General features: G+C 39.5%; 1 protein-coding gene across 1 annotated transcript in view; it reads right to left on the bottom strand.

Moving 5' to 3' along the window:
* Nucleotides 1–15,119, bottom strand: part of atp6v1ba (ATPase, H+ transporting, lysosomal, V1 subunit B, member a) — a 46,058-nt gene extending 30,939 nt beyond the window's left edge. Inside the window, exon 1 of the mRNA XM_038960498.1 lies at nt 14,909–15,119. Coding sequence (XP_038816426.1) covers nt 14,909–15,014 — 106 coding nt within the window. The 5' untranslated portion in view covers nt 15,015–15,119. The remainder of the gene's footprint in view (nt 1–14,908) is intronic.
* Nucleotides 15,120–20,159: the final 5,040 nt, after the last annotated feature.

Here is a 20,159-nt window from a genome sequence, read left to right on the forward strand (position 1 = left end):
CAATTTCAAGATGGGCCTATTTTCAGAGACTTCATCTACACATTTATTGTGAGAAAGAAAATGATTCTTGCAGCATCTGGTGGATGGTGCCCTCCTAAAATACCCCCCAAAAAGTCCTTCCAACAAAACAAATAAAACGCATTGTTGCAATTATGGTTTAGACAAGGCCCACCAGAACTTGTAATAATGAAAAACAATTCAAAGACATCCTCTGGGACAGTTGCACACTACAAAAAAATATATATAGTAGGCCACTTATTACACAAGATAACGATTAATCAATGGGCTATACATTCATATGGTGTGAAGTAGCAACATTTCCCATTAGGTTTGAAAAACTTTCTCCACCTCTCTTTTGCTACTTGAGCTCAAGTGCAGCGGTCCCCTGGCTCGGCATGCAACGGCAGTGTGGGTCACCCTCCGGCCTGTTCAGCTGCCAGAGCCCTTTGTGTACAAAGATGTTAATTGGTCCTAATCCGCCACTAGAAGCTGTTTTGGTAGCCTGACCTCGCACCCTGAAGAACACCTTGGTGTGAAATACTAAAGGGTCCATTCAAGTACCAGAGAAAAGAGGCACAGAGCATTCCAACACAATTCCCCTGCTGAAAGAGGGGGATCTGGGGGGTGCTGGGATGGAGATGGGGTGCATCATCATTTGAATGCTGAATAAATGGTACAAAGCAGTGGTAACAGTGATGTGCGGCTCACAATCACACATTCTACCCGACCACAAGCATGGACAGGGGGCTTCTCACAGGCTGCCAGGAGATGGGAATGCTAATTGGCCCAGGGCCTGAAACCAGGGAACCTCCTCATACTAAAACATCCAACAAACCCACTCCACCCAAAAAAATTAAAAGTCTAAACAGGTTCCATGGGATATCCCAACTCTGACGTCACCCCATTGAAGTTGAAATTTAAAACGATTGGTGTTAGGGTTGAGTAAGGGTTAGGTAATGGTAGATAAGGCAAGGGTTGCGTTACAGTTCAGAAATCTGCATTTTAAACCATTTGACCTGAATGTATATTGAAAGTCAGTCTTGTTTTTTGCTTCAATAGAGTGATCATGGGCGCGCATTTACAGTTACCCTTAAAAATATATACACAGTGCTTACAATTAAAAAGCAAGGTCTTCTTTACAAAAACTATGGCCATCATATTTCTTATGTTTATCATAGAAAGAATGTAGCCAGCTACATTTCCTAATGTTTTGCATCAAGTTAATCATGCATATAACCAGAGAAAAGTACTAGAGAAAAGGAGCTACACATCAGTCAGAGCGCTGTCTGCTGATAGAAAGCCCCTTTGTGAATTCTGATCCGAGTGGAGGAGAAGTGCAACTCAAGCACAAAATTAGTCTGAGGCTAGCAGAAATTACAATAAGAAGCATTTTAGATGTGCGTTTATGCTTTTTCTTTTTTTTCTTCTTTTCTTTGCATAAATCTGCATTAACGCAAGCACTGGGTAAAGGTTTAGGGTAGGGATGTTCCTTTTTGTGCTATCCAGGATCATTATAATGGATAAATGCGAAGAATTGGCAATAGAAACAAAGGTAAAACAAACTAAAAAGCATAGTTTGTTGTTTTTTCAGCTGCTTGATGCGAGTGTGTTAGGTTTAGTTGGCTAGCAAAGGTGAAGTAACGTTAGCCTAGCTATCCTCCAGAACTATATTATTTAGTCGACAATCAGCTCGTTGTTGACCATTTAGACATTATTTATTAAATAATGATTTATTGAAGTGGTCTCTAGTCATCATTGGACCTCTGCTAGCTACTTACATGCCAATGATTTGTTTAGCATAGCAACGTGGAATGAATAGAATGAACGACTGGGTCAAAACATGAAAATAGAATTAAAGACCAGCCTGTTTGGTTTGCAACTTCAGAACTAATTGTCTTTTGGCTAGACTACATCATCTGGTGGAAGGATGAAATAAGTTTAAAAAATGTGTTTATTTTATTTTTTTAATACACGTTGGCAACCATTTTATAAAAGCCATAAAGGCCCTCAACCCCGGGAATTATTGTGCGATAACTCCCGCCTTGGGCCTAAGAACAGCCCAGAGTTATCCACCGATAGTCCCGGAGTTCTCATGCCTTATTGCTTAAGTAACTGTCCAGTGAAAATCTCACTTTTAAAAGCTCATAATCTGCTACCTCATACCCAAATAATGTTATTGACTCATTCTATACTTGCATTTGTGGCCAAAGCATAAATCTTGTATAAACACACAACAACAAAAACACTTAAAAACCCCATCTCAAACAGACCATTTCAATAATCCTTGCTATTTCCTCAGAGGATGACGTCATGTTTTTGGCCAGGATGTTTCATTGGCTGAGCTAGCAAACCAGCTATTTACTTGTCATTAATATCTTTTATTGACAGCTATGCCCACACCATTTTCTTGTTGGGTACGCCCACACCATTCAAAAAAACACAGAAAATCTGCTTTTTATCACAGTTGAAGTCGGAAGTTAACATACACTTAGGTTGGAGTCACTAAAACTTGTTTTTCAAACACTCCACAAGTTTCTTGTTAACAAACTATAGTTTTGGCAAGTCCGTTATGACATCTACTTTGTGCATGACACAAGTCAATTTTCAAACAATTGTTTACAGACAGATTATTTCACTGTATCACAATTCCAGTGGGTCAGAAGTTAATACACTAAGTTGCCTGTGCCTTTAAACAGCTTGGAAAATTCCAGAAAATTATGTCATGGCTTTAGAAGCTTCTGATAGGCTAATTGACATCATTTGAGTCAATTGGAGGTGTACCTGTGGATGTATTTCAAGGCCTACCTTCAAACTCTGTGTATCGTTGCATAACATCGTGGGAAAATCAAAAGAAATCAGCCAAGACTTCAGAAAATAATTGTAGACCTCCACAAGTCTGGTTCATCCTTGGGAGCAATTTCAAAACGCCTGAAAGTACCACGTTCATCTGTACAAACAATAGTACGCAAGTATAAACACCATGGGACCACACAGCCGTCATACCGCTCAGGAAGGAGACGCGTTCTGTCTCCTAGAATGAACGAACTTTGGTGCGAAAAGTGCAAATCAATCCCAGAACAACAGCAAAGGACCTTGTGACGATGCTGGAGGAAACAGGTACAAAAATATCTATATTCACAGTAAAACTAGTCCTATATCGACATAACCTGAAAGGCTGCTCAGCAAAGAAGAAGCCACTGCTTCAAAACCGCCATAAAAAGGCCAGACTATGGTTTGCAACTGCACCTGGTGACAAAGATCGTACTTTTTGGAGAAATGTCCTCTGGTCTGATGAAACAAGAATAGAACTGTTTGGCCATAATGACCATCGTTATGTTCGGAGGAAAAAGGGGGAGGCTTGCAAGCCGAAGAACACCATCCCAACCGTGAAGCACGGGGGTGGCAGCATCATGTTGTGGGGGTGCTTTGCTGCAGGAGGGACTGGTGCACTTCACAAAATAGATAGAATCATGAGGCAGGGAAATTATGTGGATATATTGAAGCTCATCTCAAGACATCAGTCAGGAAGTTAAAGCTTGGTCGCAAATGGGTCTTCCAAATGGACAATGACCCCAAGCAAACTTCCAAAGTTGTGGCAAAATGGCTTAAGGACAACAAAGTCAAGGTATTGGAGTGGCCATCACAAAGCCCTGACCTCAATCCCATAGAAAATGTGTGGTCAGAACTGAAAAAGCGTGTGCGAACAAGGAGGCCTACAAACCTGACTCAGTTACACTAGCTCTGTCAGGAGGAATGGGCCAAAATTCACCCAACTTATTGTGGGGAGCTAGTGGAAGGCTACCCGAAATGTTTGACCCAAGTTAAACAATTTAAAGGCAATGCTACCAAATACTAATTGAGTGTATGTAAACTTCTGACCCACTGGGAATGTGATGAAAGAAATAAAAGCTGAAATAAATAATTCTCTCTACTATTATTCTGACATTTCACATTCTTAAAATAAAGTGGTGATCCTAACTGACCTAAAACAGGGAATTTTTACGAGGATTAAATGTCAGGAATTGTGAAAAACTGAGTTGAAATGTATTTGGCTAAGGTGTATGTACACTTCTCACTTCAACTGTACTTTATAAAAAATAAATTCAGAAGGAAAACGATAGTAATTCATTCTAGATCATATTTCACAGAAATCTGGAAACAGCTACTTTAAGCCTGTGACACCAGGTGGATACAATTAGTTATCAGGTAGAACAGAATACTGCTGGTTCTCTGGATAGTAGGGGTGAATAAGTTATACAAGGATCATGATGGTGGTGTTCAAATATGACAGTTCCAAAGATTAGCCTACTACTGTAGACAGGCATTAACATACTGATGTCAAAATAACTTAACTATCCTCATTAGGCTAACTGTTTTTAATGGTGCCATTTTGACAAGATGTTGGCCTAATTGTTTAACAATTCAAACCGTCAGGATGGTGGTAGAAAATAAGCCTATTTCTACCACAGCGCAAATAAAATAAGACGGACAATGCCAAACTGAATTAAAGCAACCTTCAGATAAAACCTCAATTGCTTCTAAAACCAGTGTAAGAGAGATCACAAATGGAAACCAATTTGTAAAAATACACTACCGTTCAAAAGTTTGGGGTCACTTAGAAAATGTCCTTGTTGAAAGAAAAGCACATTTTTTGTCCATTAAAATAACATCAAATTGATCAGAAATACAGTGTAGACATTGTTAATGTTGTAAATGACTAATGTAGCTGGAAACGGATTATTTTTAATGGGATATCTACATAGGCGTACAGAGGCCCATTATCAGCAACCATCACTCCAGTGCTCCAATGGCACGTTGTGTTGGCTAATCCAAGTTTATCATTTTAAAAAGGCTAATTGATCATTAGAAAACCCTTTTGCAATTATGTTAGCACAGCTGAAAACTGCAGTCATGATTAAAGAAGCAATAAAACTGGCCTTCTTTAGACTACTTGAGTATCTGGATCATCAGCATTTGTGGGTTTGATTACAGGCTCAAAATGTCCAGAAACAATTAACTTTCTTCTGAAACTCGTCTGTCTATTCTTGTTCTGAGAAATTAAGGATATTCCATGCGAGAAATTACCATGAAACTGAAGATTTCGTACAACGCTGTGTACTTCTCCCTTCACAGAAGAGTGAAAACTGGCTTTAACCAGAGTGGGAGGCCCCGGTGAACAACTGCGCAATAGGACAAGTACATTAGAGTGTCTACTTTGAATAATAGATGCCTCACATGTCCTTAACTGACAGCTTCATTAAATAGTACCCGCAAAACACCAGTCTCAACGTCAACAGTGAAGAGGCAACTCCGGGATGCTGGCCTTCTAGGCAGAGTTGCAAAGAAAAAGCCATATCTCAGACTGGCCAATAAAAAGAAAAGATTAAGATGGGCAAAAGAACACACACTGGACAGAGGAACTCTGCCTAGAAGGCCAGCATCCCGGAGTCGCCTCTTCACTGTTGATGTTGAGACTGGTGTTTTGCGGGTACTATTTAATGAAGCTGCCATTTGAGGACTTGTGAGATGTCTGTTTCTCAAACTATACAGTCTAATGTACTTGTCCTCTTGCTCAGTTGTGCACTGGGGCCTCCCACTCCTCTTTCTATTCTGGTTAGAGACAGTTTGCGCTGTTCTGTGAAGGGAGTACTACACAGAATTGTAAGAGATCTGCAGTTTCTTGGCAATTTCTCGCATGGAATGGCCTTCATGTCTCAGAACAAGAATAGACTGACGAGTTTCAGAAGAAAGTTAATTGTTTCTGGACATTTTGAGCCTGTCATCGAACCCACAAATGCTGATGCTCCAGATACTCAACTAGTCTAAAGAATACCAGTTTTATTGCTTCTTTAAATGAGAACCAGTTTTATTGCTTCTTTAAATCAAAACAGTTTTCAGCTATGCTAACAATTGCAAAAGGGTTTTCTAATGATCAATTAGAAAACCATTTTGGATTAGCTAACACAACGTGCCATTGGAACACTGGAGTGATGGTTTCTGATAATGGGCCTCTGTACGCCTATGTAGATATTCCATTAAAAATCTGCAGTTTCCAGCTACAATAGTCATTTAAAACATTAACAATGTCTACACTTTATTTCTGATCAATTTGATGTTATTTTAAATGGACACTTTTTTTGTTGCTTTTCTTTCAAAAACAAGGACATTTCTAAGTGACCACAAACTTTTGAACAATAGTGTATATTCTATGGTACAAGGACAGCTGAATAGGATTATTTTTGATGAATATGGAATTGAATAGCCTAATCAGCCTGCTTCCTGAAAACACTGTTAAGGCTATAAAAGCCTGCATACAGGCATTGGTATGTTACAGACTTTGTAAATAATTTGTTGAAATGGCAGAAACTCAATATATATATATTTTTAAAAAGTGTCACTTCTGAGAAGCCAAATTTAAAACCAAATAGAATGACACATGTATAGAGGGGGGAAGAAATGCATGTCTGTTGAAATATTACATAAAGGTAAGCATGCACATGATTAAAAGACAGGTATCAATTAGTATGAATATGTTACATTGATACAAGTTATTTACAGGGGCATTGACAAAAAATTGGGATGCTGTCCAATTTGCCAGTACCTTCTACTCACCACTGTTTCTAACATACAGCTCTTCTAACAATGCTGCTCGTAGTGATGACAACCCCATCAAATGGGCATGCTTTTAACCTTGCAGGTAGATGGCCCCAATATGGAAAGAGGACTCCCCACCTGACTGCATTGATTGGGAAGCACGTAATCAGGCTCAGACCAGGGGAGAATTGGCTAGCAGGGTGGGAACACTAATCTGTGGGGTAGTTTTGCTGGTGGGGAGCATACTGATGGGGGACAGAGAGGCAGCTGGTTAACCCCAGAGCCCAGATTGAAACAATAAGGATGCCACAGCAATAGTTTAGAGCCATTTGCAGGGGCAAGAAGCCTTTCGTCATTCTCTTGGTAGCCTAACCTGTCTAGAGATGGCTCAGTTTGGGTCCCTCATTGTCAGCAGGAGCAAAGGAAGGTTGAATTCAATTCAATTTCAGTCATGAAATGCACTGAATATTTACTAAGTAGATTATAGTACTTTCAATTCTAACAAATTCACTGGGTAATTTAAAAGGGTAGCCACTTACTGTATGTTGTATCTGAAAAGGGGAAATCACTATTCTGATCTTGGAGGAAGTGATCAATGGAGCAACAGAGGAGATTTCTTGACATGGAAAATAAACTGGCCTCTCACTTCTCCATAAAGGCTCACTACAGTCTAAGGAAGGCATGTGAAGAAATGTGAAAAACACCAAGCTGAGGAAATGTCTCAACTCGGATGGATTTCTCCTCATACAAATGCAAAAATAAATGTGGCATGTTCATTTTCTTTCATGTTAAGACAAACGTCCACAGAAAGTATATATTTCTCTGACAAGCCAGTTGCTTAAATACTTGCAGAGACAAATAATTAACACTATAGAATTGTTCAAAGAAATACGTTTAGGATGGGTTTTGTACATTGAAAATGATTTCTACGTACCATCTGGAGGCATTTGCTTATCATTAGCCTACTACATCATTACAAAGAAATAGTCTGCCTTGTGCAATGTCTTTATAACACTGACTGTGCCCAACTAAAACAATGGGAAGCCATCCACTGGGTTAATTACCTTTGTCTCAAGTCAATTTCAACAAAGGACCTTTATACAATTAAAGTCAAAGACTTGCTGTACACCTCTGTTGATTTCTCCTCCATTTCATTGAATATTTTCATTGCCTCGCTCAGACGCCTGTTGATTCACTGATGTACCGCAAAGCATTGGAACATTGTGATCCTATAGCCTAGGTTGCATTCATATAGCTACCCCAGGGAAATGGTTTCTTTGAACCAAGTCTCTGAAAGTACAGGTTATAGGCTACCCACCAACCTCTCCCAATAAAGTTGGATCTATGGCACGCATGGTACTGCAAGGATGCCAACTCATTACCATGATAGTAGGCAATGAACATCTTGCGTTCCATCTTAAATTATTTATGAAAAGGGTGTTTGTCATTATTTTCATACCAGTTTCAAAAAAAAATTAAAGAAGAAAAACAGGACGCCTTCTTATGAAAAACATGTGCCAGCTCATGCACCACTAAAATAACAGAGAGAAGGCTAAACTGCTTTCTAAAAAATGATTTGTTCAAATTGCTGCCCGGACTATAAGCACGCATTGAATGGTGGCTGTTCAGTATGATGTTTGATGAGAATGAAAAATGGTTCAATCTGGCATGCCTACATTAGAGGGGACATTTGAAAAGTAGGATGGGAGGGAAATAGGGTTATAACGCAAAGCAGCATCTTCGCCTTAGATTTCAGATGGCCTCCGCTCCATTAAGTAATTTCCTTCCAGTTTGCTAAGAGGCTTTTAGTCCATGCTTTCCTCTGATACTCAAGGAAAAATACCACCTGGCTAGCTCTATGATCGGACATGTTTGAGGTGTAAATATATGAGGGACAGTGAAGAACATCAGTGAGATATAGACAAAGAGGCAATGTGAGGTACCATCTACAGGTAACTGCCAAAATAAAGGAAACACTTCAGTAAATCAGGGACACAAAGTATATTGAAAGCAGGTTCTTCCACACAGGTGTGGTTCTGAGTTAATTAAGCAATTAACACCCCATCATGCTTTAAAAAGGTAATGTATAAAAATGCCCAGTTGCCCATTATTTTGGCTACCATGGCTGGAAGAAGAGATCTCCGTGAGTTTGAAAGAGGGGTCTCAAAGGAGCATAGGGTGTTTAAAAAGTGTGTCAGTCACCAGATCTCAACCCGGTTGAACACTTACGGGTGATTCTGGATTGGCGCCTGCGAGAGCATTTTCCACCACCATCAACAAAACACCAAATTATGGAATTTCTCGTGGAAGAATGGTGTGTCATCCCTCCAATAGAGTTCCAGACACTTGTAAAATCTATGCCAAGATGCATTGAAGCTGTTCTGGCTATTAAGACACGCATGTTGGTGTTTACTTTATTTTGTTAGTTACCTGTATTTCCTATGCAAAGGTAAATATCAAATCAGAGCTTATTATTGTAACCTAAATATAGTGTCGGACCAGCACATGGAATCTTCTTAGTCTTTAGGCTAAAGACGTTTAGTCAAAATCTCATATTGAGGCCTCCCGGGTGGCGCAGTGGTCTAGGGCACTGCATCGCAGTGCTAGCTGCGCCACCAGAGTCTCTGGGTTCGCGCCCAGGCTCTGTCGCAGCCGGCCGCGACCGGGAGGTCCGTGGGGCGACGCACAATTGGCATAGCGTCGTCCGGGTTAGGGAGGGTTTGGCCGGTAGGGATATCCTTGTCTCATCGCGCTCCAGCGACTCCTGTGGCGGGCCGGGCGCAGTGCGCGCTAACCAAGGGGGCCAGGTACACGGTGTTTACTCCGACACATTGGTGCGGCTGGCTTCCGGGTTGGAGGCGCGCTGTGTTAAGAAGCAGTGCGGCTTGGTTGGGTTGTGCTTCGGAGGACGCATGGCTTTCGACCTTCGTCTCTCCCGAGCCCGTACGGGAGTTGTAGCGATGAGACAAGATAGTAATTACTAGCGATTGGATACCACGAAAAATTGGGGAGAAAGGGGATAAAAAAATTTATTAAAATTAAATAAAAAATAAAATAAAAAATCTCATATTGAAAACGTATTTCCAGCTATTTTCTACAGCAGGAATATTGTGTACGTTGTAAGACCTTAAAGTATGTCCTGAAAACCTGTCTGTACAAGAAACATACATATTTAAATACATCTTCAAGAAAGGTTCTTCATTGATTTAGATCAGAAATATCAACTAAGGCCTAGTTCGTTGTCGTGATCATAGTCCTCTCCTCAAGTAAGACTCCCTCCCTGCCTACTTTCCTTTGTGGTCTTAAATACACCTCTTCAATGTATTTCAGTTAATCAAGGCTAGGGGAAGCAAGACCAAATTTTCCAAGAAACAAGTTTAGGATGAACAAAGGGTGAGGCAGGCTTCAGGTAGTGGAAAACTGATGAAAAATGGTAGTAAGAAACAGTAATTTCCCCAACAGCCAATGAGGGCAAGATTCCAATGAAGAAATTATAAACCATCACAAAGGCTAAAACTTTGTGATTATCATAAGATGCCCAGGGTGGGACATTAACTTTTTGGTCCACCAGCCACTGTTGTTAGATGGAAAAAAATCTAATCTGAGTGGCTGGTAGATTTGACGAGCCAAAATATTTTTGCCATAATTACACCAAAAATCACAAGTACCAGATGAGCATGTTTGTTTAAGATAAAAAATATTACTAGTAAAAAGTAAATGTTGTATATTGCTCAATTCAATTTCATTTTTGTGACCCAAATCTTTTAACCAATATGCTAAAAGATATAATTTAGACAATAGCAAAAACAGATAAACTGAACATCAAGAATCAAGTACCTGCCCTGCCACAAAATGCTGTGATACAGCTTATTTATTATTATTAGTTCACAGCTCTAATGCTGACATTTTTTACAAGGAGTACATAAGTTGATATTTAGGAGCGCACAAATACCATAAAATTAAACGCTGAATCTCAAATAGCTGCCTGTCCCTTTAATAGCCAGGCAACAGCACACATTTCAGCAAATAAACGCCAGTTTTAAATAAACATCGGGTCTAAATGAATTGCTTACGAGGTTACCATGAATGTTTACAAGGTTTATTTACATTAAATAATTCAGTAATAACTGGTAAAAAAAAAATTGGCCACTGAGAACTTCTAGTTAACTGTCAAAAAGCTTTATTTTTTTATTTTGAATAGAGGCAAACTAAGACAAAAGAAACATGACAGTGTGTAAATGATCACACAGTGCAGGAAATAAAGACATTAAAATGCTGGTAGTGAATGCAGGAATTAAACAATTAACTATAAAAATGAGCAAAAGCTGTGTGCATTAAGGAAATAGACACCTGGCTCAAATGGAAGCCTGTCTTCTAAGCGCCTTTTGTTCAGTGATTTAAGCAAATACATGCCTGGGCTATTACTTGCAGCTTAAAGGTACATTTATGAGCACAATTAAATTATTTCCGTTTTTAATGATAAGAAATGACCAAAAGTTCATGAATAAAAGGTTTTTGGAGTGTTCCATGGTCAATCAAGCACAATGTACTCACAAAAATATGAGTCAATCAGGTGAGACATTTTCAGCTGCCCCTTTAAGGGGAGGGCCTTTTCCGTGGTAATGGCACTCAGTGTCTTTCAGAGGCTGGAATCTCTGTTGTAGAAAACTCTAACTAATATTGTAAAACAACCTAGCATGTGAACAAAACGATGCAAATAGCCAAGAAGCACAAGGACAGTTAATAGGTCTTTCAGGTCAATTCGACCAACTTCTACATTTGGGCTTTGGATTAAAAAAAAAAATTTTTTTAACTGTTCCCGAATTCTGTTTGACCACCTGCCAACGTGACTGGTGAAAAGGACATTCTTACCTGCCAATGCCAAAATCTACCTGCATTTGGCAGGTGTTCATTTCCCTTGAAAAAGAAAAGGAGCCACACGCAATATTTGAATGACCAACGTTTTGACAGACAAGCTGTCTTCATCAGGGTATAACAAACACTGCGGGTCACTAGTATATATAGTGTCAAAGGACACACAGGTGTCTGTAATCCTGGCCGGGTGTGGCTTGATAACATTGGTTAATTTACAGATATAAATAGAACATATAAAACACAAATGGATAGCATACGATCATAGATACAATTTGGCTACATAGGCCTACAGACATTTACAATGAATAGCAACATCACAAGAATGGCACAAGGTGTTCATTTCCCACCCTGAAAAGTGCCACTTAAAATGGATCATGAACAATTGCCGCTTTCCATTATAAACTAACCTACATGTACACTCACTAGCCAGTTTATTAGGTACACCCATCTAGTACCGGGTCAGACCCCCCTTTGCCTCCAGAACAGCCTGAATTATTTGTGACATTCTACAAAGTGTCAGAAAGTTCCACAGGGATGTTGGTCTATGCTGACACGATGGCATCATGCAGTTGCTGCAGATTGGACGCCGGTACATTCATGCTGCTAACAGCCCGTTCCATCTCATCCCAAAGATGCTCTATAGAAATGAGGTCTGGGAACTGCTCATGCCACTCAAGTAAACTGAACTCGCTGTCATGTTCAAGGCGATGTTTTTCCACTCCTCAATTATCCAGTGTTGCTGATCGCGTGCCCACTGGAGCCGCATCTTCTTGTTTTCAGCTGATGGAATCCGGTGTGGTCATCTGCTGCAATAGCCCATCTGTGACAAGGATTGACGAGTTGTGCGTTCCCGAGATGTCATTCTGCGCCATTATTTGTCTGTTTTTGGACCACCTGTTAGCTGGCAAAATTCTTGCCATTCTCCTTCAACCTCTTATCAACGAGCTGTTTTCACTCACAGGACTGCCGCTGAATGGATGTTTTTTGTTCCTCGCACCATTCTCATAAATTCTAGACACTGCGTGTGAAAAGCCCAGGAGGGTGGCCGTTTCTAAGATACTGGATCCAGCGCGCCGGGCACCGACAATCATACAACACTCATTCGCTTAGGTCACTCGTTTTGCTCATTATGTTGCGTCTTGTCCTTTACAGAGATGTACAAAGGTATACTCCTTTGTTATGTTGACAGGCAGGCCTATGGGCTACCATTTTATGTTCAAACTCAAAACATACAATATAAGCCTATATGCCTACATCTAATGTCCTTCCACACATGTCACCAAGAGCAGATAGAGGCTGAATTCAGACTACAATATGGTTCTAAAGTCCTGCCTTTAGTTGGAATCAGAGACAGCCGATTCCACACCACAGCTGGATGTTGGCCATGCCTATTTTCACACCCTGGTGAAGAAGATGGCTGAAAGGCACCCTCTTCCCAATACACCACTGTTAAAAGGCCTCCGAGATGGAGGCATATCACAGATGGATGGTGACTCAATTAACTGTTCCTTGAAATAATAACATGGGGATATGATTTCTCTACATGTTCCCTTTCATATAAACCTGTATTAATTACTTTGGCCGCTGCTGAAGAATACATCAAAGGCCCATTTCATCAGTGTTTAAATATATTGTTTTTACTTTAAATGTATGAATCTGAGCTGCAAAAAGAGACTATTAGCTAAGGACGCTAGTTAGAAATTTAGCAACACTAAATTCTATGCAGACAGGTATTTTGTACTGACAAGCAAAAGTCATTACAAGCTCCAGTTTAATTGATAAAGCTGGTCATAATTTGTTATTATTAATCTGAGTACGTTGATAATACTAACGTTAGTCAAATTTTCCAAATTGCTGATGGCTAGGCTACATCTTGGGAGCCAATTTCATTCCTACAGTCCGGTGCCTTTTGGACCTCAACTTCTGGGAGGGAAAAATTCTATATTTTTTCTTTTTTGGTATTCTATCAGAAAAAAAGGGACATGTTTGACTTTCAGAAAAACATATTGGCTCACTCAGGCAGTTAAATCCCTGTTAGGTGCATAATCACATACAGTCACTGCATAATCCTAACATGGTGGAACCTAACAAGGTGGAAATATGGAGCCCAAATTATCCATAGCTCTGTGGGTGATTAAGATAGCATAATGAATTTGATAAATTTTCTCTATAATTTAGCCTAAGAGGGTGGACATGTATGAGTGAGACAGACTACATCATGAAACATGAAACAAACAACAGCATCATTTTCTCAACAAACAATGACACTTCCTGAATGTGATGTCATTGTGGAAAGCGGCTGTTTTCTTAAAATGAGAATTAATACAAACTAAAAAGGGTGGAAAGTGATATCAGGGACTCAGAACATGTTAAATACAATATTCATGAAAAAAAAAAAATTGATGAGAGATTTTAAATGTTGTATTATTTGATGGCTTTTATTTCATGTAGAAGTTGATGAATAACATCATTGGACATGGATAAAAAACACTTACATCCAATGAAAACAAATAAAGTTCATAAAATGCACTTTCAAGGTCCATATTTTTGTGTTAAGGTAAAGGACACCTGAAATTGTATTTGAATCTTTTTAGAATACACATTTTACACGAAATAAGGGGGACATGAAAGGCACTGCACATATTTTAGAATGGGGCATCGACTGGCTATTAGTTTTACTCTTTGCAATGTCAGTCAAACATGTTTAAAAATATGTATGTAAATTATAGCAAGGATAGGGAATGAATCGATGAAAAATGAATGAATGCATGACACATCCTCTCCTGCAGCCTCTCACGTGATTACGTCACATGAGTAGGATAATCAACCCATCTGTTACTATTCATGTCTTCCTATAAATCATTTCCACACCACAAGTCCACAACCCAATACAATTAGCTAGCTACCTAGATAGTTACAATTTCCAAGAAATGTAGCAAAACCGATGGCTGCAGTGTATAAAAAAAAAAAAAGTAGCTAAAGCCGTTGAATGCGTGACACGATATATTTCGCTACCGTTTCACGGTTATTCAGTCAGGAACAGTCATCTGACGGTAGTTGAACTTGCTTAAACTAGTTCGCATAACGCTTGATTTAGTCCAACAGAGTACATAGCTTTATACATATGCATGTAACTATTATTAAACACTGATTACAGAATTGCATATAACATCCAAGCAAAGATGATTTAGACTTTTGCAAAACAGCTCCGCGTACTGTACTGGTTTGCTAACGAGCTAATGCTAACAATTGGGCCCATAAGCTAATGTTAGCTTGCTAACTAGTCATTTCACTCCTTTTCGCATTTTGCTTATGTCGCCTACAGTGATAGTCGGTCAAGTTTTATATTGGATATTTCACAGACACTGTGCGTTTTTGTTTTCTCGCTAATGTTACCAAGCTATGGAAAAATCAACATTTGTTCTGGCTAGGTACGTACTCAGCCTTGGTTGTGAGATGTAGTTTCTGGTCACAGCCTGTGTGTGTGTCCTTGCCGCAGCAGGTCCGTTGATGTCCATTGTCCTGTTTCCCACCAATGTTGCCATGGTTAAATTAACGAAACTCACTGGTTACCTGCTACGTTACAGTGTGCTGCTAGCTGTGAGGCTATTAAATGACACTGCGCTGGCGGCTAGTCATATGACTTTGGAATCCGGATGTTTGGGTTTCCACTAGTTACTACAAACACAAAGTCAAAATTGTCTATAGCAAAAATGAATTAAATAAATGGCTTATTGGTCTTAATTGAAGGTTAGGATTATGTATAAGGGTTATCATTGTCGTTAGGTTTAAAATCCAGATGTTATAAAGATGAATTGTATAAATAGACGGGGTTTATGACTTTGTGGCTGTGGTAATTAGTGACGACGGGATGTTTGAGTGTACAGGAAGACAAGGTCTTCAGTTGGATGCGCACGCCGCTGTTTATCAATTAGATGCGCACGCCTCAGCACAATCATCTTTCTGAGTGTACAGTGAATATGGGATAGCCTACAAGACCGATCCTATGCTATGTAATCATATTAACACGACTCTCAACCGATTAATTGGAGGAAATAGGTGAACATTTTCACACACACACTTAATAGATTTCATAATGCCAAATGAAAATGTGATTATCTAGGTTGTCTTTCAAAGCACATGTGGGGATTGCATTTCAGGTAGCCTAATCTAGAGATGGACATTCTCCCAGCATGTCCGCCTTTTGGTTATAGTGGTACTTGTATATTGAGGGCCTACAGTTTTAAAGGTCCTTGAAAGTAGGCTACTTCAGTTAGAATACCTGAACAGGGCTACAAAAGGCTCAAATTGGATGACTTCGCACACTGCCAGTGGTCCGGTAAAACCTATTTCAGCGTCTATTATCGCAGAAAATGTTTTTTATTTTAACTTTTGAACTCATGAAGTTGTGTGGTTTCAGGTACGCTATTAGCAAATTATGAGAGAATAGCAGTATGCAATTCCCACTGGAATCTCATAACTGAAAATCGTGACTTCTCACTTAATAATTTAGTTGAATGGAATTTCTGGCAAAAGACAGGTGCTTTGTCTGAAATCTTACATTGTATTCCACATAGCTTATTGCTACCCTACAGCACATTGGTATACTGTACGAGATAGTGATCTGTTACAATCGGTGATCTGCTTGTGCATCGTGACCTTCATTTGAGAAACAGTAGTAGCCTACTGGCTCCAGATTGCTGAAATCACATGTGCCTCACACTCACACAATGTCCTGGTGAGTGCATTATCACTTATTTTGAGTGACAGGGAAAAAAACGGCACTGATCCTGTCTCACTTGAAGCAGCACGTCCAGCACAATAGGTTGTAAGCGAATGTTTGAAGATGGTTTTGAACTGGTGCCCCCTACCCAACTGACACACACACATACACACCAGCTCTCTGATGGCAGAAAAAGCACTACAGATTGAAGTGGGTAAGCGCTGCAGCGGTGAAGCTGACGACACAACCCATTCCCGTAGTCCATGGAGAGCCTATCCAAATGTTTCAGACTGCATGCAAAAAATAGCAAATTAATGCTACTGAAGGGCTCCCGCCCACAGGAGCACTGCCCTCATTTAAAAAATATCAGCTTTTTTCCTGAGTATTTTCAAATGAGTTCAAAGGATATAATTTCGCACAAACACCTTGTTACTACCTACCTAAGCTACTTGGAATATTGTGTTACTGTAAAGGTGAGGCCATTGTACATTTGGTGTTAGTTGATATGTTAAATCAACCAACATTTGGTGTTAGTTGATATGTTAGGTCCACCAACATTTGGTGCTAGTTGATGTGTTAGATCCACCAACATTTGGTGTTAGTTGATATGTTAGGTCCACCAACATTTGGTGCTAGTTGATGTGTTAGATCCACCAACATTTGGTGCTAGTTGATATGTTAGATCCACCAACATTTGGTGTTAGTTGATATGTTAGATCCACCAACATTTGGTGTTAGTTGATATGTTAGGTCCACCAACATTTGGTGTTAGTTGATATGTTAGGTCCACCAACATTTGGTGTTCGTTGATATGTTATGTCCAACAACATTTGGTGTTCGTTGATATGTTAGGTCCACCAACATTTGGTGTTCGTTGATATGTTAGGTCCAACAACATTTGGTGTTCGTTGATATGTTAGATCCACCAACAAATGGATAAAATAATAAAGGCCTATTGTTTTATCAGGCTGTTAGTGGCTACATTTGTATTATTTAATTTGACTCAAATGTATTGATATAACTACACAAAGATTTCTATAATCTTATATCTCAAGGCCAATTGACCTACACGAAATTAGATTGTTTCCCACATCCTCGAAAAATGTAAAAGCCCTTTGAAACACATTACTTGAGGTTGAGTCATCATGCCTACAGAATGCCTTTATATAAGAATAACATACTGTCTGTACATATAATGGTAAATACTGCAATTCAATTGTTATTGTTTCAAGTAAGGCCACTTAACGGGGCAATCCGGGATTGTAAAAACAGCAAACCGTTCTGAAGCTATACAGTGTTTGTTTACCATTACATTGTTTACAAACATCAGAGTAAAAACAAGCTTATATTATGGGTTCTGATAGGGTAAACAGTTGAACTAAGCTTGTGAGGTGTTAGTTATATTGAAACAACCTTAACCCATCACCTAGCGACCTCATCAGGAGGCCTAATGGCTAAGGTGTTGGGTTGTCAGTTGCTGTAACTTTCCAAACGTGGGTCTACTGACCCACTTCCTCTCCGCTTACCTCATGTCGAAATAAAAGTCCTCCGCAAGCTATCGCTTACTTGGGCACATATGGTGCATGTGCAGGACTTTTTCTTTGACATGAGGTGAAGCAGTGAACAAGAGATTTGTCAGGCAGCAGACCCATGTTTGGAAAGTTTGTTTATTAATACATTATTTAAGATATTTAATCTCAAATTCCCAACGGTATAAAGACTAACCACCCAGACAACCGAGTAAATTGAAATTAAATTTTCTCTAACACCTGGCTTTGCACGGACTGATTGTTAGCGACGCTAGTGTTATGTATTGGGATTATGCCGCAGAGAATCATGGGGGTTATGTGTGTTGAGATGATCATTTCTAGATAAATGTTTGAACTGAATTCCTGTCTCCCGTCTCATCATTATTGAATTGTTCTAAAGACGTGGTTATGAAACCCACTAGACATAACAAAAGTTTGGCTACAAGTAAGTCTGAACCTACAGTAACTATTCTGTCTGGAAGAAGTCCGTTTCAAAAAGTTTAAAACTGTTATTTTCTGTGGTTTAGTCTGTGAAAACAACGTGATTAAAAAGGGAGGAATATACAGTTCGTAAAGGAAAGGACATTTATTGAACTGTGAAGACTAACTTTGTAATTAAAAACTGCTTAATTAGCGCATTTGAGGATTAAACGTTAGTGAGTGAAGTGAATGAAGATCATGTGACTGAGGAAAATATTGCTGTGGCAGAACAGAACATAGCCATGTTGAGGACAATATTGAAGTGAGTCATTAGCCTATTGATGAATGAAAAATGTCTGGAATTGTTGGAAACATTGGACAGTGATGAAAGTATTGAGCTGTTGAACTCATGTACAGAACACATTTAATATTTTTTTCTTGCAAATGACATTGATAAGGCCAAAATTGTGCCTACATGTTTTAGTGTAATGGCGCCAAAGACATTTAATTTACTACACAGCCTGCTACACCCAGACAGGCCAGGTAATAAGATGTATAGGGATATTGTGGAAATACAATATATATACAAAAATAAAGTGGCAAGAAAAAGGTTGTGAACCCTTTGGAATTACCTGGATTTCTGCATAAATTGGTCATCAAATTTGATCTGATCTTCATCTAAGTCACAACAATAGACAAAGATAGTGTGCTTAAACTAATAACACACACATTATTGTATTTTTCTTGTCTATATTGAATACATCATTTAAACATTCACAGTGTAGGTTGGGGAAAGTATGTGAACCCCTAGCCTAATGACTTCTCAAAAAGCTAATTGCAGTCAGGAGTCAGCTAACCTGGAGTCCAATCAATGAGATGAGATTGGAGATGTTGGTTAGAGCTGCCTTGCCCTATAAAAAACACTCACAAAATTTGAGTTTGCTATTCACAAGAAGCATTGCCTGATGTGAACCATGCCTCGAACAAAAGAGATCTCAGAAGACCTTAGATTAAGAATTGTTGACTTGCATAAAGCTGGAAAGGGTTACAAAAGTATCTCTAAAAGCCTTGATGTTCATCAGTCCACGGTAAGACAAATTGTCTATAAATGGAGAAAGTTCAGCACTGTTGCTACTCTCCCTAGGAGTGGCCATCCTACAAGATGACTGCAAGAGCACAGCACAGAATGCTCTTTGAGGTTAAGAAGAATCCTAGAGTGTCAGCAAAAGACTTACAGAAATCTCTGGAACATGCTAACATCTCTGTTGATGAGTCTATGATACGTAATACACTAAACAAGAATGGTGTTCATGGGAGGACACCACGGAAGAAGCCACTGCTGTCCAAAAAAAACATTTCTGCACATCTGAAGTTTGTAAAAGTGCACCTGGATGTTCCACAGTGCTACTGGCAAAATATTCTGTGGACAGATGAAACTACAGTTGAGTTCTTTGGAAGGAACACACAACACTATGTGTAGAGAAAAAAAGGCACAGCACGCCAACATCAAATCCTCATCCCAACTCATCCCAACAAAGTATGGTGGAGGGAGCATCATGGTTTGGGGCTGCTTTGCTGCCTCAGGGCCTGGACAGCTTGCTATCATCAAAGGAAATATGAATTCCCAAGTTTATCAAAACATTTTGCAGGAGAATGTTAGTGGCCCAGTCGGAGTCCTGAACTCAACCTGAATGAGATGCTGTGGCATGACCTCAAGAGAGCAGTTCACACCAGAAATCCCAAGAATATTGCTGAACTGAAACAATCGTGTAAAGAGGAATGGTCCAAAATTCTTCCTGACCACAGGTCTAATCCGCAACTACAGAAAATGTTTGGTTGAGGTTATTACTACCAAAGGAGGGTCAACCAGTTATTAAATCCAAGGGTTCACATACTTTTCCACCCTGCACTGTGAATGTTTACACGGTGTGTTCAATAAAGACAGGAAAACGTATAATCGTTTGTGTGTTATTCATTTAAGCAGACTGTGTTTGTCTATTGTTGTGACCTAGATGAAC

This window comes from Salvelinus namaycush, chromosome 22 (genome assembly GCF_016432855.1).
Source record: "Salvelinus namaycush isolate Seneca chromosome 22, SaNama_1.0, whole genome shotgun sequence".
Classification (NCBI taxonomy): domain Eukaryota; kingdom Metazoa; phylum Chordata; class Actinopteri; order Salmoniformes; family Salmonidae; genus Salvelinus; species Salvelinus namaycush.